Source organism: Rhineura floridana, chromosome 1 (genome assembly GCF_030035675.1).
Source record: "Rhineura floridana isolate rRhiFlo1 chromosome 1, rRhiFlo1.hap2, whole genome shotgun sequence".
Lineage (NCBI taxonomy): Eukaryota > Metazoa > Chordata > Lepidosauria > Squamata > Rhineuridae > Rhineura > Rhineura floridana.
In genome coordinates this window covers 321,918,173-321,939,775 of record NC_084480.1, presented here as the reverse complement: position 1 = coordinate 321,939,775, position 21,603 = coordinate 321,918,173, and the positions used below count along the sequence as shown (strand labels likewise).

Below are 21,603 nucleotides of genomic sequence, written 5' to 3'. Positions count from 1 at the left end.
CACCGCCAGTTCAGGCCCCATGAGCGTATATGTGAAATTCAGATTTTTTGCTCCAATATGCATAATTTTACACTTGTTTATATTGAATTGCATTTGCCATTTTTCTGCCCATTCACTCAGTTTGGAGAGGTCTTTTTGGAGCTCTTCGCAATCCCTTTTTGTTTTAACAACCCTGAACAATTTAGTGTCGTCAGCAAACTTGGCCACTTCACTGCTCACTCCTAATTCTAGGTCATTAATGAACAAGTTGAAAAGTACAGGTCCCAATACCGATCCTTGAGGGACTCCACTTTCTACAGCCCTCCATTGGGAGAACTGTCCGTTTATTCCTACTCTCTGCTTTCTGCTTCTTAACCAATTCCTTATCCACAAGAGGACCTCTCCTCTTATTCCATGACTGCTAAGCTTCCTCAGAAGTCTTTGGTGAGGTTCCTTGTCAAACGCTTTTTGAAAGTCTAAGTACACTATGTCCACTGGATCACCTCTATCTATATGCTTGCTGACACTCTCAAAGAATTCTAAGAGGTTACTGAGACAGGACTTTTCCTTGCAGAAGCATCCTTGCAGGATGAGAAGAAAGGGATGCATGTCAGTGGCCTTTATGAGAGTTGGCAACCCTTCAGTCACATCTCTAATCTGTCCTCCAGGGAGGCAGCATACCTGGGGAATCCATGGGTCTTCTCAGCATACTTGGGTTTTATTCCCATGCAGTAGGGAGTCTCTCACTATTACTACTCTTCTCTTCTTGTTGTCGTGGGGCATGGTTTCATTGCCTCTGCTTGATTGAGCTTCAGCCTCTTGCTCGCTCTCCTGCAGGGTCTCCTGTAATTCTTCCTCCACAGGCTGTTTTCCAGTCTCATCCTCAAGTGCCTGACAGTGGTTCCATAGTCTTCCATGTTCACAGAAAGTCTTCTAGGCCTTCTGTTCCGAACTGTCACCCTTTTCCATGAAGTTTCCTCCACGTCATTTTCCCTCTCCTCTTCTGCTTTAACTTACTGTTGTTCTTCCACTTCCTGTACTTCTCTTTGCTGCTGTTGTTCCAGTGTTCTGTCTAAGAAGTCTTAGTCTTTTCTTATACCATTGAGTGTGGCCACTCGCCGCTCCAGACCCCTCACTTTTTCTTCCAACAGCACCAACAACTGTTTGGAAATTTAAACCGGTACAAAGAGCTGCAGCCAGAGTGCTAACTGGAGCTGGTTACAGGGACCATACAACCCCCTTGTTGCGACAGCTCCACTGGCTGCCAGTTTGTTTCCGGTCACAATTCAAAGTGCTGGTTTTGACCTATAAAGCTCTATACGGCCTAGGTCCAGGCTATTTGTCAGACCGTATCTCCCCATATGAGCCTGCCCGGGCGTTGAGATCCTCAGGAGAGGCTCTTCTCTCAGTCCCAACACCTTCGCAAGCGCGATTGGTGGGGACGCGAGATAGGGCCTTCTCGGTGGCTGCCCCCAGGTTCTGGAACTCTCTTCCTAGGGAAGCACGAATGGCCCCTTCCTTGCTATCCTTCCGTCAGCAGGCAAAGACTTTTTTATTCCGACAGGCTTTTGGACTAGAACATGTTTAAGATAGGGCCTCATAAGGTCTGTTGTATTGTTCTATGGTCCTATTCTTAATGTTTTAAATTGTCTTAGTATTTTAAGTGTCTGTTTCATGGTTTTAATGTTACGAATAGTTTAATTCTATTTTAATTGTATATTTTTGTATGTTTTTTACCTATGTGTAGTTTTTATTTGTAAGCCGCCCTGAGTTCCAGTTTTGGAAAAGGGGCGGGGTAAAACTAAAGAGTAATAATAATAATAACAACAACTTGCACTTGTTGCATGTGTGTGCCATGTTGTTCTCAGGGAAGAAAATAAACATTGCACACACCTTGCAGGCCACCACCACTGGAATGTCCTTTCCATCCATAGTCTCTATTACCTTTTGTTTCTATGTTTCTACTTGTATTGGAACGGCCTGTGCTTTGCCCTGTCCTCCCTGAAGGTTAACAGGATTCCACTGGTATATAATGTGCACTACAAGGAAAATTATTGTGAGGGACCTCCCCCTTGACCTCTGCTGTTAAACTCCTGTTAGCTCTCCATGCTTGCTCACTCTCTAAGAGCTGGCTCACTTGTATCACCTGTAGATCAGCTAAGGCAGCTTCCTCTGCTCTGTTTAGTTAGCAGTCAGGAAACAGAAAAAGATTCCTCATCCCTGCCTGACATCATTTAAAGAAAAAACAACAAAGGGACTGAAAACTGTAAACTCTCTAAAAAATTTTAACAACCAAAAGAATGGAGCATGATATGCTGATTCACACAGGGTTGTATTCAATGCTGCTACTCTAACCACACAATAAAACTTCCTCCTCCTCTCCTCCCCTGCAGCCCTTCCATGCACTCCAAAATCTGCTCCCCTGGGCAGATTTTGGGGGCAAGCTAGGAGAGGAGAGGAAGGGGAAATCCCATTGTGCGAGTTGAACTCCACTCACATAGTAGTGGATACAATCCACACTTGCTGGAGCAATCACCTGTGAAACATTACAATTGCAACTTTGAAACTGCCAAGTTTGCCTAATTTTGTATTTGTACTTGGCATCCATTGACTCCAAAGTGGCAAACATAACATACAAAACAAAAACACACAAGGATAATATAAACACACACATGGAACAGCGACAGGAAAAGCTAGCGATAAGATCTGCATCAAGGCACAACACCACAGACGCTGTGCGCCAACATTCTATACTTACATGCATATTTTCAAGGGGAAACACACTTTTTGACTTCTCCTCAACCCCATCGTCATGGTCTTCCTCCTCTTCCTCTGTGATGCTATCACTCCCAGAATCCTCTAGTCCTGAGAAGATACTTTCATCACTGTCTGTCAAATCATCACTTTCCCCTTCTTGCTTCTCGACAGAAAGGGTGCTGAAAAGAGGTTGCTGAAAGAAAACAGGAAGCATCAGAGGACTGTACTATCAGCAGTGCACAAACCACCTGCATGCCAAAAGGCCTTCCTAAATAATGCTACAAACAATGTTTGTGAAGGGAACAAGATGCAGAATCAATAATCATGAAAAAGTGATGGTATCACCTTTCCAATATTTGCCTCAGATACTAGACAGAAACTTATTGCATCCTGCCATTTAGATATGTCCCTTGCCTTCAGTAGGGATGGCTAACCAGCAACTTGAGGCCAGATCCAGTCCTGGGGCAATTTCATCTGGCCCCCCAATGTCACTAAAATGTAAATGTACTGCCTTCAAGTCGATTCTGACTTATGGCGACCCTATGAATACGGTTTTCATGAGGCTGAGAGGCAGTGACTGGCCCAAGGTCACCCAGTGAGCTTCATGCCTATGTGGGGATTTGAACCCTGGTCTCCCAGGTCATAGTCCAACACCTTAACCCAGCCTTTCCCAACCAGTGTGCCTCCAGATGTTGTTGGACCACAACTCCCATCAGCCTCCCATTGGCAATGCTGGCTGAGGCTGATGGGAGTTGTGGTCCAACATCTGGAGGTACACTGGTTGGGAAAGGCTGCCTTAACCACTACATTGTAAAGAACTTGCCCTTAGTTTCACTTCTAAAAGAAGGAAAAACATTTTCAGCTTATAAACTTGTGATATATCAATGGGCTGGTGTGCACAGCATAACTAGACTTGGCCTGTGGAAGCCTGGGTTCAAACCCCACAAAGCTATGAACCTCATTTTGGACCAGTTACTCTCTCAGCCTAACCTACCTCACAGGTCTGTTCAGATAGATTTGCTGCCCTGAGCTCCAGAATGACAGAATATAAAACATAAACATACGTAAGTGGAATGCTGTGTGAGGACCCAAGTGCTCTGTAGCTGTGAAGAACTCAGTGCTAGGTCACATCAACTTTATTATGGAGCTTGATGTGAGCAAGAGTCATTTGGTGTGGCAAAATACACTTTTGATCCCCTTACCACCAGAGAATTGAGATATCTATAACTGCGGAGTATGGAACTGTCCATATACCAAATCAGACCATTGGTCTGTCTAGCTCAGTACTGTCAACACTGACTGGCAGTGACTCTCCAAGATTTCAGACAGGTGGGGGCATTCTCAGCCCTACCTGGCGATGCTCAAAACTGAACCAGGGCCCTTCCACATGCAAAGCAGATGCTCTATCACTGAGCTACAGGTTAAGACAGTTTTGAGCCAGAATTCAAGTGACAATGATAATCCTTTGCAGACTTCATTGCAGGCCTGAGAGCAGACAGTTGATGTCTTCTGCACAGGTGGATTAAGAGACACAAGGAAATGCCTATGACGCTGCCTTTGATTCGGTTAGACCAGTGATCCAGCTAATACAATACTGTCAGCAAGTCTCTAGGAACTCAGGCAGAGCAGGCCCTTTTCCAACCTGGCAACACAATCCAGCAGATGGGATCTTCTGAGTGCACAGCAGGTGCTCAGCCCAGGAGCTGCAACACCTCCCAGCATACTGGTTATAAAGCTGCCTTCTATCGAGTCATGTCACCGGTTCTAGCTCTTTGTTGCCTCCTTTGATTAACAGCAGCTCTCCGAGGTCTCTCAAGCACAGAGGGAGCAGGGATCCTTTTGGGATGCCAGGAGCCACCTCTGGGCATGTAAAGCCGCTTGTGCTCTGCCACTGAGCTACAAGCCCTCTCTCACAGGGTGGCTGGATGGCTCTTTGTGTGTTTGGCATGAAGAGGTGGAGCCCCCACCAAGTCAGGCCCTTGCCCACCTAGCCCAGTATGGGCCGCTCTGAGGAGCTGCAGAGAAGGGCCTCTCCCACCATCACTTTTAAAAGTCAGGTTTGGGGAAACCTGCGGTGCCTCCCCAGATGTTCCCGGCCTCCATCTCCCGTCATCCCTGACTGCTGGCCACGTTGGCTGCTGGGAGCTGAGAGCCTAACATCTGCAGGGCCGCCGGGCTGGCCCTGGCGTGGGGAGCCTTTAGCCCTCCGGATGTGGCCGAACTACAACTCCCAGCGGCCCCAATGGCCGGGGAGGATGATGGGAGCTGTAGTTCGGCCACATCTGGAGGGCCAAAGGCTCCCCAAGCCAGGGCTAGCCACGCACCCCCTCTTGGGAGTGGCAGGTGGGGAGGCCGAGGCCCTTCCGTGCGCGGCCTCGCCCACCCCTCAGGGGACACACTGGGAGGGCAGGATGGGGGCCGTGGGGTGCTGCTGCCGCCGCTCCACCCCATTCCCTCTCAGGGCGCCGCCGCCGCCTCTCTCATCCCAGCCCTCACCCGGCTGCCGCTGCCTTCGCCCCCGGCGGGCTTCATGCTTCCTCCACACGGTCGCGACGGCCAAACCTCCGCCGCGTGCGCTCGCCTCACCAGGTTCTGGCAACTGCGCATGCGCCGAGAGGCCGGTGAATCCCCGCCCCCTCGTCCAGATTAACCGGCAGCTTCTTCTTTAACTTGGATTATATTTCTCTTCACTCGGAAGGGATCTGCGCTTATTTCCTTTAGTGATGATATTAAAATACCGACCAAAGAAACCCAAAAAACCAAAGGTGTCTGAGGGTAAACCTGAGGGGAGAGGTCAAAGGTGAAACCGTTACGTCAAGACGCATACGCCGGTATAGTTCTCAATCTCTCAACTATGGACATACGAAGGTTAAACATGCATGTAGAGACCAACTTCCGGGATAACTTTGGAAGCCATTTTTTTCTTTTCTTTCAGAATGAGAGTTTGCCGACGGAAAGTATAGAAAACGGCAAGATTTTAGCACAACTGCGGGAGAGCGGCAGCATTAGCAGCCTGTCCCTCCTCCCCCAATGAAATGTAGCAGTAGAGACAAAGGGTTCGTGGGCTTCCTAAGTCAAGAGTTCCTAAACTGTGGCCCCTCAGCTTCATTCAGTTGCTCCCCGGGGAGGTCCGCAGATCTATGGTTTAAGATCAGCGACAGCACATCCATGATTAAATATTCATATTCACTTAAAATATTTATATAGTGATTCTTTTATATATTCATATGTTGTACAATATTGTACAATACGATAAAATATGATATATATGAAATAAAAGAAGCAATAGTGTGCATGTGTTATGCGCCTCCAAATGGACTATGACTTATGGTGACCCTATGAATCAGCGACTTCCAAGAGCATCTGTCATGAAGCACCCTGTTCAGATCTTGTAAGTTCAGGTCTGTGGCTTCCTTTAGGGAATCAATCCATCTCTTGTTTGGCCTTCCTCTTTTTCTACTCCCTTCTGTTTTTCCCAGCATTATGGTCTTTTCTAGTGAATCATGTCTTCTAATGATGTGTCCAAAGTAGGATAACCTCAGTTTCATCATTTTAGCTTCTAGTGACAGTTCTGGTTTAATCTGTTCTAACACCCAATTATTTGTCTTTTTTACAGTCCATGGTATGCGCAAAGCTCTCCTCCAACACCAGATTTCAAATGAGTTGATTTTTCTCTTATCCACTTTTTTCACTGTCCAACTTTCACATCCATACATAGAGATTGGGAATACCATGGTCTGAATGATCCTGACTTTAGTGTTCAGTGATACATCTTTGCTTTGAGGACCTTATCTAGTTCTCTCATAGCTGCCCTCCCCAGTCCTAGCCTTCTTCTGATTTCTTGACTATTGTCTCCATTTTGGTTAATGACTGTGCTGAGGTATTGATCATCCTTGACAAGTTCTATGTCCTCATTGTCAACTGTAAAGTTACATAAATCTTCTGTTGTCATTACTTTAGTCTTTTTGGCATTCAGCTGTAGTCCTGTTTTTGTGCTTTCCTCTTTAACTTTCATCAGCATTCATTTCAAATCATTACTGGTTTCTGCAGTAGTATGGTATTGTCTGCATATCTTAAATTATTGATGTTTCTCCCTCCAATTTTCAAACCTCCTTCATCTTGGTCCAATCCAGCTTTCCGTATGATATGTTCTGCATATAGATTAAACAAATCAGGTGATAAAATACACCCGTCTCATACCCTTTCTGATTGGGAACCAATCGGTTTCTCCATATTCTGTCCTTATAGTAGCCTCTTGTCCAGAGTATAGGTTGCGCATTAGGACAATCAGGTGCTGTGGCACCCCCATTGCTTTTAAAGTATTCCATAGTTTTTCATGATCTACGTAATCAAAGGCTTTGCTGTAATCTATAAAGAACAAGGTGATTTTCTTTTGAAATTCCTTGGTCCGTTCCATTATCCAATGTATGTTTATGATATGTTCTCTGGTACCTCTTTCTTTTCTAAATCCAGCTTGGACATCTGGCATTTCTCACTCCATATATGGCAAGAGCCTTTGTTGTAAAATCTTGTGCGTTACTTTACTTGCATGGGATATTGAGGCAATAGTTCAATAATTACTGCATTCCCTGGGATTCCCTTTAGTTGGAACTGGGATGTATATTGAGCGCTTCCAGTCTGTGGGCCATGGTTTATTTTCCATATTTGATGACAAATTGTGTGCATCCTAGAGAGGGGAAGCGGTACCACTTAAAATTCATACATCTAGCACCGCACATTACAGTGCCTGCAACAGGCAGAAAAACCATGTCTGCCAAGACCCTCAACAATTTTCAAGTGGTCCATGGTGGGGCAGGACGGAGCTTGGGAACCGCAGTCCTAAATCATTCCACTTTGTGTGAATGTGGTAAAGCATTAAACACACAACATGTTTGTATCTATGGAGCTCAAGGTTTGTACATGGAATTGAGGGCTGGATTTGGGTTACAAGGATCAAGTGAATAGGCAGAGCTTTGCTGTAAACTAGAAGGGAGGTTTGTTTGTTTTTGTATGGGGGTGGGGGTGATAGCACACATGCGACATTTCCATGTCCACTGGTCCTAACCTGCTGCATTATCAGTGGATGACACTGCACGGTGCTTATAACCTCTCTCTCTGTCTCATATTCTGGCTTCAGAGTTGGCGATAGCCCCACATCCATAAATCCAATACGGGTATAATGGACTGCATTACCAGGGCAAAACATGTGCCACACACATAAATATATACATGCATCTGCCATTTGTACCTATGTCTGTACATAGACATAGCAGATCCACCCTGTACATTGAAAGCACCTCCAATGCACTTTTATTTATTCATTATCATTACTCTATTCTGAAGGGGCCAGAGACCGTGTGTGTGTGTGTGTGTGTGTGTGAACCTGCTGCTCGGGATGTCTATGGACTACTGGGGTTAGTTGTTTTTTAGTTGTTTTGGGGGTCAAGATTTAATTTTGGAGATTCATTTTTGCTGTTATTTGGACTATAGCATATTTTTGTTAAACACTGTTGTGAAGTGTGTGGGGATTGTTTAATTGTATATTTATTGAGATGTTCTCCTTAGTTTGTTGTTTATTATTATTGTTTGGCTACTGATATACTGTGTATATTTATATGTTAAAAATAAAAATGCTACTTATTTGCTGGGAAATTGAAGATTTTTATCTAGGCCTTTTTATAAAGTGTTTGGTTCTCTTATTGTGACACATTTAAATGTTTTTTCTTTTCTTTTAATAATGTTATTTGTTATTTAATTTTGAGAATTGCATTATTGTATTTATGCTTTATGATGTGTTATATTCATGTTTTTGTAAGCCGCCTTGAGGGCCTTTTGGCCATAAGGCAGGATATAAATTTAATAAATAAATAAATAAATAAATAAATTTATCATTGTTATTATAATACTTTTAAATCACGTGACGCCTCTCCACCCAGAGGATCATGGGAGGTGTGGTTTTCCCCTCACGAGCTATCAATTTTCAGCCCACTGAACGAACGACGGTTCCTAGCCTCCCTGGAGGGAAGCCATGGGCTTTAATCGCGCGTCGTATGCGCGTTAAACGTGCGCAGGGGATCTGCCCATGTCTAGAAAGGGCGGAGTTGTATCGTATCGTCTCCGTAGGGAGAAACTGCGTGACTAGCCGTTGTTTGGGAGTGCGGCGCCCGGAAGAGAGCCGCGGCAGCGCATGCGCGTGGTTGCCGAATCCGCAGCAAGATGCCTGTTAAAGTCTAGGGCGGCCCGGCCGCGCTTTACTGCGCTTGCGCGGCCGGCCTCCCATCCCAAGATGGCGGCGGCCATGCCTGACGGTTCTGAGGGGCTGAGTGCGCTGGGAAGAGGGGCCGGCTGTGGGAGCACCGGGAGCACCTTCAGCCGCTAGCCGCCGGGGCCGAGGCCGCGGCCCTTCACACGGGGGCAGAGGAGGGCGTGCTGCGTGAGGCGGGCGCGGCCTTGCCGACGTGAGAGCGAAGGCGGCCCGCGGAGGCCCAGGGAGGGGGTTTGGGGCCACGGTCGAGGCATGGAGAGTTCCGGGCCCGTCGCGGGAGGGGGCAGCAACGTGCCCGCCTTCCTCACCAAACTGTGGACCCTGGTGGAGGACCCTGACACCGACCCGCTCATCTGCTGGAGCCCGGTGAGTGGGGGGATGCTTGGAGGGGGGGAGGCGCCGCCCTCGCTCTCCTTTTCCCGGGCTGCGTGCAGCGCCGAGCGCTCCGTCCGACAGGGCGGCCCTTGAGCTGTTGGTGCCCGGCCAACCTTCAGCATGGTTGTCTGCTTGGTCCGCACCCTTTTCCTCCTCTTGGAGAGCCACCCTTGGCATTCTCGCCCTCATCCTCCCCCCCCCGTCCTGATTCCTCTTTATCTCCCTTTATCCCTGTGCTGATGCCTGCCTGCAGCCCTGCCTTCTCTGAGGCGGGGGCCGCTTTCTGTACAGCTCTTGCGTGGCGCTGCCCAAGCTTGCCGTAGCAGCAGGTGACATGGGTAGCCTCTGGCCATGGATGGTGAGCGTTTCCAGACTTAGCCCAGCCCTGACGGAGGTGTGTCTTCTGAGAAAAAGCGTGCATGTCTTTACTTCGCAACTTACTCCCCACTTCTGGTCTCATCTGTGGTTGGGCATTGTTTTCTAGGGGATACAGTACTCCAAATGCAAGTTTCGTGTAAACCAGAGCTAGTGTGGTCCAACAAACTGTATTGCAGGGATGGGAAACGTCTGGCCTTCCGGATCTTGTTACACTACAACTCCCATCATCCCTGTCTATTGGCCATGCTGCTGGGACTGAGGGAAGTTGGAGTCCAGGAACATCTGGAAGGCTTCAGATTCCCCATTGCTGCTGTACTGGATTAGGGCTGTGGAATCTGTATAGAACTGGAGATTATTTGCCATTGCCCAGTAGTAGCTTTATATTTAATAAATTTATACTCTTCCCTTCCTCCCAAAGGAGCCCAGGGTGGCAAAAAACAAGCAATAAAACTATTTATTATTTATTTATTCAATTTATAACCTGCCCTTTCTCCCAATAGGAGCCCAGGGCAGCAATGAAAGCATCTTAAAAACAGTTCCTACAAGTGCAGGCTGGTAAAGATTTCTCCTTAAAAGGCTTATTGAAAGAGGAAGGTCTTGTTGGTGCTGAATAGACAGCCGAGACAGTTGTCTAATATTTATTGGGAGGGAATTCCAAAGTGACTGCGACTGGGCAAATGCTACTCGCCATCTCTCTTCCAACTTTGTGTTAGCTTTTCTGAAGTTCACTTCCAAGGGTTTAGGAGAATGTAAATAATTCTGCACATTCAAAGATGCTATAGTAATACCCAGCACACTTTCAAGTTCTCCAGCGCCATCCAGCTCAGTATTCTCTACACTGATTGGCAGCAGCTCTCCATGGTTTCAGGCAGGGGACATTCCCAGCTCTACTTGGAAATGATTGAACCAGGGACCTTCTGCATTCAAAGTTGTTGCTCTGTCACTTAGCTGCAGCCCTTCCCCTGTTCTTTCTCCCCTCCCCCTGGCTGTTTTTTTCTTGAGATGTAGCCACTGCTGAGTGGAGGGGCCATCTATTAGCCAGAAAGTTCATGTTCTAATCATTTGAACTTATGATACATAGGAAGTTGCCTTATACCAGATCAGACCACTGATGCATCTAGCTTAGTGTTGTCTACACTGACTGGCAGCGGCTGTCCAAGGTTTCAGACAGGAGTCGCCCAACCCTACCTGAAGATTGAACCTCGGGCCGCCTTCACATAAGCAGATGCTCTACCACTGAGCCATGACCCTTTCTTGTGTCAAAGAAGTTGATGTTTCAAGCCTTCCTTTACTATCGTGTGGACCTCAGGTTTCTGTCGATGGTGCAAAACGTTCTAGCAGAACAAAAAGACAGCGACATTTGGGGATGTTGGAAAGAGTAGGGAAGATCTGTGAGTGAGTGAAGTAGCCACGACTGCTGCTTTATGTTTTGTTTTCTCCTTTGGGCCCCTGTAGAGATCAGGCAAGTTTCCTGGTGAGAAGGACAGGTTTTTCTGATGAAAGTAACATGATATGCACTGTTGCAGAGCTGCATGCTTACATCAGAACAGTAAAGCTAGTGTACTTTCAGGTTAAGATAAACAGTAAAAAGTACCTGGTTGTATTGTATTCAGAGCACGCACGCAACCTTTACAAGACAAGTGTACTGCTTTGAGAACTGAAGCATTTTCAGTTGGTGCTTAAAAGCAAAATGAAGATATGTATGAGACCTGGAGCCATCTCCACTGGATTCTCTGTTTCATCTTTGTGATATCTGGACTGTGTTAAACAAGAGGCTTGGGTGGGAGGAAAGAGATCCACTGAAGAAGCCCATTGGACAGGCTTGGTTAAAAATGCTTTCTGCTGCTGCGGGAACCCATGCTGATCAGCTGCCACAATCTGCTAAGAAGTGTCCACGTTCCTGTTGCTCCCTAGTGCTGTGTCATTCTGGCTACAGAGCCCAGCCTTTCTTTTCAATAACTCTGGCCTCTGCCAACAGCCTGCACTCATTGGCCCTTTCCGGCCTCTTCCCTACCCTTGAAGGCATTGGCTTCTCTCTCTCGCTCTCTCGCTCTCGCTCTCGGCTGGTCTTGTTCTCCCACTTGCCTCCTTGCTTTTTCTACCCCATTCTTCTTGTTCACCTTTTTATTCATGTCCATTCATGGCTTTTTCTCACCTGGAACCTCTAGTCTGCTATCAGTTCTCTTTTTAACTGTGGACATTATTGTCAGAATTCCAAACACTGTGGTCAAAGCTCAGCTGAATGAAACTGGTTGCTAAGTTTTGTGGAGGTATGTCTCTTGCAGCAAGATTCAGTTCCATTTTGCAGATTGTTCAGCTTTGGTTCTAGGAGGCATACAGTGCTGAACACTGAACTCTCTGCTTCTCAGTTGTATAACGTACGGTGAAAGCTTGTCATTGGATTCTTTCACTGGTTGACATTTCTTCCCAACCGAAAGACAGATTCAGAATTCCTCTTATTAGCAACGCTTGCCTTGACAAGGGGACATCTTGGTGGCAAAGGGCACGTGTGGTCGGCATGTTTGGTTTTAGAGGCTGAGGCCTAGCATGGAACTGGATCTCATCTTTGTAAAGAAAGAAGTGAAAGCAAAACATGCATAGCCTTCCATCCCACTGGAATATGGGCTGCCCCCCAATCTGAACCTGTTCCAGTTTTGTAGGCTTTGCAGATCAGTCTATGCATGTGTTTCGTTTATTCCCAGTTATATATGTTTAGGATTGCAGCCTTAGTTTTTAAAAACGTTTTGTTTTGTCTCAAAAGGTTGTTTTGAGAGAGAACCCTTGAGGTTAGGGAAGTAAAACATCTAATTCTTTTTTTCTTCTCTGAGGGGTTTTTAAAGTAAACTTTAACATAATAACGAACAGCAGCTTAACTGCATATAGCAGGAAGTAATGTATGAAGCCTCAGTTATAGGATTGGAAGTCTTGGCTCTATAATCATGTTTGTCTGTACGAGGAAATAGTTGCTTGAACAGAAAGGCAAACCTGCTTTCCCCTCTTTTCTGTAAGTAATAAACACTCTTTCTTACTTACAGCTTTGAATCATAATATAGGTCTCTATTGCCCCCAGGACCAGAGGTAGCAACACGCCTCTGAATATCAGTTGCTGGGGACAAGCAATAGAATAGTTGATATTGTGCTTGTTGGTTTCCCAGGAGAGCTGTCTGGCTGGGAACAGAAGGCCAGGCCCGATAGTCCTTTGGTCTGATCTGGCAGGGCCTTTCTGGTCTTATTAACTATGCCTAAATATAAAGGGCTGGTTGAATGTGCTCATTTCTTGGTGGAAATTAAAAAAGGGGGGAGAGACTTGGCGTTCTGTGTCTGATGATGCATGTCAATGGGTTTGTAATAATGTAAATTCTGATAGTTCTAATTTTAAATAACTCATTTAAGTAGGCTTCATGAATAAGGCGTCGTGCAGCTTCTCCTCGTTCATTGCTACCCACAGGGGCTGGGGAGAGATGTGGAAGAGTTTTGCCAACCCCTACTTGACCAGAGTCGCCTTGAAGAGTTGAATGAGCAGAACTGACAGCAGCAATATAAGCAGTCATTCCAAGTTGGATGAGTTCTTCAGGCCCCAATGGGCTGTAGAGCAGCATTAGCTGTCTGCGTTAACAGCTACGGGTCATAGCACCTTGGGCCAGCCCTGCTTGTGGAAGGCCAGTCAGGATCTGAGGTTACAACTTTTTTTTAGGGTATTTTGCTATGGCCTGGCTTTCCCCAGGGCCTTTCTACCTTCAGAAACCTATGGCCCCTGGATAGCTCTTATATGTATTAAATAAATAAATAAATAAAGCTGGGGGGAAGTAACGAGCTGGGCCCAGTGCTCCTCAGCGCTTTTATTAATGACTTGGATGAGGTGGTGCAGGGAATGCTTATCAAATTTGCAGATGATACAAGATTGGGAGGGATAGACATGCTGCTATTCAGGTGGTTTTTAATGTCTGCAAGTCTGAATAAAAATTATCTTAATGTTAGCAATAAGTGTCGCAGGCTGGCAATCTCCAGGTGCAAATTTACCTCATGTTTTTTGGACATCTCTAAAGGATCATTCAGACCATGGTATTCCCGATCTCTATGTACGGATGTGAAAGTTGGACAGTGAAAAAAGCAGATAAGAGAAAAATCAACTAATTTGAAATGTGGTGTTGGAGGAGAGCTTTGCGGATACCATGGACCATATACTATATAGCATGTATACCATATACAGACATAGGTATAAATGGCAGGTGCATGTATATATTTATGTGCACATCACGTATTTCTCTTTTGAAATGTGGTGTTGGAGGAGAGCTTTGCGGATACCATGGACTGCGAAAAAGACCAATAATTGGGTGTTAGAACAAATCAAACCAGAACTGTCACTAGAAGCTAAAATAATGAAACTGAGGTTATCATACTTTGGACACATCATGAGAAGACGTGATTCACTAGAAAAGACAATAATGCTGGGGAAAACAGAAGGGAGTAGAAAAAGAGGAAGGCCAGACAAGAGATGGATTGATTCCATAAAGGAAGCCACAGACCTGCTTACAAGATCAGAGCAGATACTATTGGAGGTCACTGATTCATAGGGTTGCCATAAGTCGAAATTGACTTGAAAGCACATAACGATAAAAAGATTACAAAATATGGAACTCTGTCTTAACAGAAATAACTGGCATATCATTGGATGTCAGTTATCAAAGGACCTTTCAGTTAAACTGCATGGACATCTAAAAGTAGTTGTTCCCCAGGAAAGGCTTGAGGTGACATTCCATCTATTAACAGCAGCCTGGATAGCTGTATATCGGGACCCTCCTTCAGTAGATGCGAGGAAGCCTCTGGGATTTAGCTTATATGATTACATTAACAAACATGATAAGTGTCAGGATAAGAAGCTTTTTGAGAAATGGATTTCATTCGTTTTGTACTGAAACAAAGAGCTGGATGCAGTTAATCCATAAACTTTGTAAGGTAAAATATACATCATGATGATGATGTTTATATTAGGCATTTTTATCTCGGTTGTCAATCAAAGAAGGTTCCCAAAGTAGCTTACAATTATCGATGGGAACATAGATTGTGAGCCTTGCGAGGGCACGCACTACAGAAAAGGAAAAGGGACCAGACAGGAGCAAGAGAAAGGTAAACCCAAGCACTAATTCCTGTATTGAGCAGCAGGAATGAAAGACTTGGAGAGCACCCAGAGGTTGGTGGCCTTACAGCTGGGCTGACGTGGAGGCCTGCAGTCCCATCTCCTTCACACACACCCTGAGGGAATGGAACATACCATGGCACTCCTAGAGTTCGGGGGGGGGTGTTATGAGGAGGCAGCCTGCTCTGCCTCGCCAGTGTGAACCATGTCTTCTCCCCACCCCAGCCCAATTGAGCTTGCCTTGATGTGTCCAGGCTCTGGTTAGAGCCCCACAACAGGTGTGTGCCCTAGTCTGTGAAACTTTGCCACCGTGAGTCTTAACAGTACAGGAGGGCCGTGCTTCTCAGTGCCCCGCTTTTCAGCGTTCTGCTAATATGGTGCCAGCAGAGCAATCAGCTGACGTGGGCGCTGGGGCTCCCTGCACTCCAGCTGATCTTGCTGGAGGAGGGGAAGATCAGCTGGAGCGCGCTTCAGCTGATCTCCTTCTCCGGGACGATCAGCGGGTTAGGTTCCAGACCCCTGCGCTCCAGCTGATCCGCTTTTCGGCAGTTTTCTCTTTTTGGTGGGGGTCTGGAACCTAACCTGCTGTATGAGTGGGGCCCGACTGTATTCTGGGTTTCCACAGCACTAGCAGACCTCGGGGATCCCTGGTGGCTGCATGTCTCCTGCCTCACCTTCTGCAGAGACTTGCCTATGTTGTTTTTAAAATGGCAGACAAGTAAAAGCCCAGCCTCTGGACTCTCCTAATGTCAGCCTGCCTGGTTCCTCCTGACTCGTGCCTTTTTCAGAGGGTAAATGGACAGTGTCCTGTGGTTTGGTTTCCTTTTGGTGTTGTGTGATCTAAGGCCATGTGCATCCTAAAACTTGGTACAGCACCTCATTATTTGAGGCACTTCATGTCACAAGTGGTGTTTGTTTCCACTTGAGTCAGTGGTGGTCTGATCCTTTCATGCTGGCGCCTCTTGGGTGGATGAACCCATGTCTGCTATTTGGAGTTACTGGGAAAGGATTGGCAGAGAAGTTGGGGGTGTTTGACCTCGTTAATGGGCTTGGGATTAAAGGGCCAAGGGCTGGTCTTGCCAGCAGCACCTCTGAAGGTGGGGCTCTTGTAGCATCCCTCACTCAGTTATGGCTTCCTGGTGTGGGCAACCTCTGAACGGCACAGTGCTGAGCCCGAGTGGGGCTTAGGCAGTCGGTGAGCCCTTCTCTGCTGCTTATGCGTGGTCTGAGATGTCGCCTCCCCTTTCCCTGGAAATAGCAGGCTTCATTTGGTTGCAGTGTAGTGATTTGTAGGCAGCTCGTCTGGTTTGGATCCCATTTATACTCATATTGCTATCAGCTGTCTTTGTTCTGCCACCATATGGAGTTGCCTTAAAAGGAAGACAACTCAACGGCAGAGCTCTTTCCCTGCCGTGAAAAAAAGTTCCAGTTGTGTAAAGTCTTCCTCTTCTCTTTTGTATCACTCTGCCAGGTTGGAATTTTATCGCTGTCCCCTGGAGATACCATTATATTTTGGTAATAAAATGTCTGCTGTGTGAGACAGAAGAGTAATGACATCTTGCTCAGTAAAATAGTTGCATGCTTTTTTCATCTCAAAAGGTTCTCGCTGGACAGCTACTAGTCTTGAGGCAAGTCTGTGTTGGGGCTGGCTAGTGTCGGGCTGGCTGCTGGTCCATGGCAGCCCGTGGGTGGTGGTTCCTGGGCTTTTCGCATTTCTTCTGCTTAAATGAGCATGCAGGAGGGAATGTCACTCAAGGGAAATCACTTTAGTCTCAAAGTTTGCCCTGTTAGCCTTCCTTGAATGAAGGAAATGGTGGTGAAGACCAAGCACAGCGGCAATGAAGAAAGCAGAGAGTAGGTGGCTGTCGTGCCATTTGTTGGCATCTGGCATCAGTGTCCCTCCCTCCCTCCCTCCTGGGTAGGAGAGTGTGTGCACCAGTTGGCTGCTGGGTTGGCCTTCTCCCCAGGAGACTGGCAGTGCGCTAAGTAAATCTAAGTTTGTCATGTGGGACACATTGGACAGTCCACAAGCAATCCTGGGAACTATCTTTTCCTTAATCTGTTGTGGAGCTAAGAAGCTTGGGTCTGGTTCATGCAGCTGAAGTTCAGGAGCTGTCATGCCACCTCCTGTGGTTGGAAACAGTAAAGGAGTTTCAGGGTGTTCCAGCCACATGTTCTTGCTAGCTGCCTTGAACTTTCTCCACCCCCCCCCAGCTTGCCTTCTCCCACATCCTCCCCAGTCTGGAGCTTGGTCTTGGGAACTCAGTGGCAGAGTTGGGGAGAAGGCAGGCTGGATACCGAGGCATTTGAAGAGCAGTAGATGCCACACAGCTTTCCAGCCATTGGCACAGGGTGCCTTTCTGCCCACATCCCATTATGCTGCCCCCTTTGCCATAGTCACAGGGTATGCTCTGGGTGGGTTTCTACAGCTGACTGGTGTACCCTAGCTACTCAGCTTCACCACCACCCCAAATATCTATGGATGACCCCATGCCCTCAGTGTGGATTTCTCTAAACACTTTGGTTTGTCTAGTGCCTCAGATGATATATTTGGTATACTGTGTAAGCAGCAGTGGCATGCCACACAGGCCATCAGATGAATCCTCTCGGTGAAGTCTTTCCGTGGACCAAGAGTGATGTGGGAATATGCAAGAGGATGTTCAAAGCCTCCAGTCAGGTGGCTTAGCCCAGTTTACCCACCCCTCCACTTCCCCCAATGCCATGATCAGTGACAACCAGCTGCCATTGTAGACTGTTAGGTTTTACGCGTATGCTTTTTCAATGGCTGCTGCATGGTTCTGGATCATGTGACTCCAGCCCCTGCCTGTAGTAGCTGAAGGGACCTTTTCACATGCCCTTCAATGCCTGAAGGGTGGAAGTTTCAGTCTCCTCTGCCTACTGTGAGGGCCAACCCGGCTGTATGAGATCAGTGGCATTGCCACACAGTCTCTCTCATCTCATTTTCTTTTGTTGCAGAGTGGAAACAGCTTCCATGTTTTTGACCAAGGCCAGTTTGCCAAGGAAGTCCTTCCCAAATACTTCAAACACAACAACATGGCCAGCTTTGTACGGCAGCTGAACATGTGTAAGTATATTCCTTCCGTGCTCGGGGCAGTTGTGCCTTGAGGGGTTGCCTTCAGAGATCCCTTGAGAGTATGAGTGGCTTGCAGTGGGAGTGGAATGAGGACTGCTTGGCAGAACATGGGTGGGTGTGCAGGAGCAACTCTGGGCAGCCGTGCCGGGGCTCCCCAGCCTGCCCTAGTGGCCTCTTCCAGTATAGCCTTGCAATAAGGTTGCAGTAAGTTAAAGCAGCCCTCCCAAACCTGGTGCCTTCCTGGGTCAGAGTCAGCCTCTGGCTGGACCTGATGGGAGTTGTAGTCCAAAACATTTGGATGGCACCCCATTTGGATGGGGAAGACGGAATTAAATAAAAGGTTGAATGCCGTGCCTGGTGGCCCAGAAAGCACAGGACAATTAGGGGTCTGTCATTGAGGGTCTTGTGCTTTCTTACATAGGACTCTAAAAAGAAGAGGAAGGTTTGTGGAGAATAGGGTAGTGAATGGCTACTGGCTATGAATGCCAAACATGAGCACTCCATTGTCAAAGACAGTATATTCCGAGTACCAAATACTAGGGGCAAACTAGGGGCCCATCACTGCTTGTGCGCTAGGGGCCCAAATATTAGGAGCCCACCATCGCTTGTGTGCTTTGGCTGCAGCCAGCCAGATGCCTTTGGCAGACTAAGTTTGGGCTAGGTGAACCCTGATCTGATCCAACAAAGTGATTCATGTGCTTCCTTCTGGAAGACTTGCCTTGCATTTTGGGAACTGAGATCATTTGCTTCTGAAATGGTTATCTTTGTGTGATTCGCTTTGGAAAGTTGGCTCAGGAAACAAATAGTATTAAATATGCAGACTCAGGAAATACTAGTTTCTGTTTCTGAATTGGAGGAGAGCACAGCCTTGGGACTTGGAGGTCCAGTTGCCCCTGCAGACCTTCGCTGTCCACGAAATACAGGCTAGCTTCTCCAGCATTCCCCTGATGTTGCCAATATGCTCTGCTTCCTTGCCTTTCAGATGGCTTTCGGAAAGTGATTCACATTGAGCAGGGTGGCCTGGTAAAGCCTGAGAAGGACGACACTGAATTCCAGCACCCCTACTTCCTCCGCGGCCAGGAGCATCTCCTGGAGAACATCAAGAGGAAAGTAACTAACGTAAGTCTTAATGCTCGCTGGCCTGGAGTCAAAAGAGCTCTTGAGGAACTGATTGGAATGGGATGGAAACGGCACTGTTCCCCTCAGCCACTGCCTGCCTTGGCTCTTCAGAATGAGAGTTTCTGCTTCTTCCTTTTCAGAGTCTTTGGTTTCTGGCTTGGCTGAACTCTGCTTGAGATCACCCAGCTTGAGGTGGCCTTGTGATAAGCATGTGCGCATGTTCATGAGTACACAAGAAGATGATCTTGCCTCCACCACCACCACCACCACCCCCAGTCTACTCCTCTCTATGTCAGGAACATAAGCAGAACCCTAAAGCTGGATCAGGCCAAAGGGGGCCCATCTAGTCCAGCATCCTGTTCTCGCAGTGGCCAACCAGTTGCCTCTTCTGGGAAGCCCACAAGCAAGACCTGAGTGCAAGAGCACTCTCTCCCCCTCCCTAGTTTCCAGCAACTGATTCTCAGAAGCATACTGCTTCCACCTATAGAGGCAGGGTGTAGGCCATGGCGATCTCAGTTGCTGCTGCTGTTGTGTTTTCTGCTCTGCTAGCAAAGATCTGGCCTTGCTGAGTAGCCTGGGAGTAGCCTGTAGTCCCTGGCTCAGCTGAAGCCAACCTTTAGGTTAGAGTGTGTTGCATCTCATGCTGTGGTACTCCAGGCATGCTTCTTGCATTTATTCCATAAATAAGCCCATCGGCTCTTGGCGCAGGCACACATGCTGTGGAGTCTGCTGGCTGTCCTAATGCCTCTTGGTATTGGCTTACCTGTAATACTGCATATGTTTGCACACCTCGTATGAAGCTGTAAATTACTTACCCAAAGCCTTTCCCTCAAAGCAGCAAGTCGTTTTCTCTTTGAAAAGGAGACAGGTGGTTTCTCCTAGCTGAGTAGAAGGGAAGGAGTTACACAGAAGCCTTACCTGCTAATCCATGTCCCATCTTTCCTGTGCAAACACTGCTTTTCTACCTGTCTTGTTACTGACAATTCACCAAGCCATGCCCACCCAATTTCAAGCTTTTTTGTGGCTATAAGGACTAGAGACTAGCTTTTTTCAACCGCGTTTTTGCAATGGTGAGTTCAGTGCCAGAGGCACAATTCCTTGCCTAGCAGTGTGACCACGCACGCTCACAATGCACGTAGCCCTGCCCAAACGGCTTACTTTGCTGGAAAATCCAAGCACACATCACACTCTCCCATGCAGCAGCCAAGGTTGAATAGCAGAGGGGCAATGCATGCTGGGAAGCACAAGCAAACGAAAGTGTTTTAAAACGAACAGTGGCGACCTGTTTGCATGCAAGATCTGCCTGCCTGCCATGCTGACAAACTGTGCTAATCCTTCCGCTGAAGCGCCATTCTTATTTGGGGCTGTCTTGGGAATTGCACTGGCCAAGGAGTGTGGTTTATATTGTCTAGGTCTTCAGGAGCTTTGTTGGACTCTGGCTCCAGTTCTCGTTGAGAAGAGGCAGCACACCCTCTGCCTGTGAGGCTGAGCCAGCTGTTTTCTCATTTGGAAGCCATGGATAACAGTGAGCAGTGATTAATCTCTTCCTGTCCCCAGGTATCCGGCATAAAGAACGAAGATATCAAGGTTCGCCAGGACAGCGTGGCCAAGCTGTTGACTGACGTCCAGATGATGAAGGGCAAGCAGGAGAACATGGACTCCAAGCTGATAGCCATGAAGCAGTATGTGTGCAAAGGGGTGGGAGGAACGTGGGGCCCGCCAGCTTGTTAGGGAGAGGGAAGAGAGTTTCCCTTGCTCCGTGTTATAGCACCCTCTGCTGGCAGGTAACGAACTGGCCAGCCACCTGAGCGCTGCAGGAGTTGAAATCTCATTGGCAAACTTCCTTGGTAGGTGCTGGACTGCTGGCTTTGTCTTCGAGTTTCTCTTATCAGGCTTATTGAGTTGTCTGTGCTAACTTTGTTTCTGCCATCCAGGGTGGTGTACAACACATCAGTTTTTTTAAAAAAAAACCCTGTTGCTGCAGTCGTAACACTGTAAAACAAAAAGCAACAACCACAATGGTTAGACCATACAGCAACCTTTCTGACATACCCATTATAAGTAACACGAGGGACTTAGTTTCACTCCTGGAATATTGTTTATTGCCGGTCAGTTTTCTTGTATTGTACTTTTTAAGGGAAAAAAGATTAGGTTTTTTTAGAAAACAGCTAAAATAATGCAAATTAAAAATCCACCAATTAAAAGCTTGGCGGAACAGTGCAGCGTTAATTTGACACCTACAAATGTACATAGACAGTAGCTAGTCCCAACTTAGTAGGGAGCAAGTTGGCAAGACCCTGTTTTGGACCACTGTGGTTTTGAAGGGCAGGGAAACTGTTGTGGTGTTCGTGTTCTGCTGGTGGGCTTCCCAGAGGCTTCTGGTTGGCCTCAGAGAGAACAGGATGCTGGACTAGATGGACCTCTGGTCTGATCCAGCAGGGCTCATATGTTCTTTTGAGGCACCCAAAATGGGGCTTCCCCCTTGACATTACAGAGTCG

General features: G+C 47.1%; 2 protein-coding genes across 3 annotated transcripts in view; one reads left to right on the top strand and one right to left on the bottom strand.

Moving 5' to 3' along the window:
* BOP1 (BOP1 ribosomal biogenesis factor) overlaps positions 1–5,540 on the bottom strand; it is a 97,441-nt gene extending 91,901 nt beyond the window's left edge. The window contains exons 1-2 of the mRNA XM_061607189.1: positions 5,233–5,540; positions 2,738–2,929 (exon numbers count right to left, since the gene is read on the bottom strand). Of these exons, the coding sequence (XP_061463173.1) occupies positions 2,738–2,929; positions 5,233–5,343 (303 nt within the window). The 5' untranslated portion in view covers positions 5,344–5,540. The remainder of the gene's footprint in view (positions 1–2,737; positions 2,930–5,232) is intronic.
* A 3,317-nt stretch (positions 5,541–8,857) lies between these two features.
* Positions 8,858–21,603, top strand: part of HSF1 (heat shock transcription factor 1) — a 42,810-nt gene continuing 30,064 nt past the window's right edge. For both annotated transcript variants that reach the window (XM_061607188.1, XM_061607187.1), the window contains exons 1-4: positions 8,858–9,367; positions 17,868–17,976; positions 18,968–19,104; positions 20,662–20,786. In XM_061607188.1, coding sequence (XP_061463172.1) covers positions 9,254–9,367; positions 17,868–17,976; positions 18,968–19,104; positions 20,662–20,786 — 485 coding nt within the window. In that variant the 5' untranslated portion in view covers positions 8,858–9,253. The remainder of the gene's footprint in view (positions 9,368–17,867; positions 17,977–18,967; positions 19,105–20,661; positions 20,787–21,603) is intronic.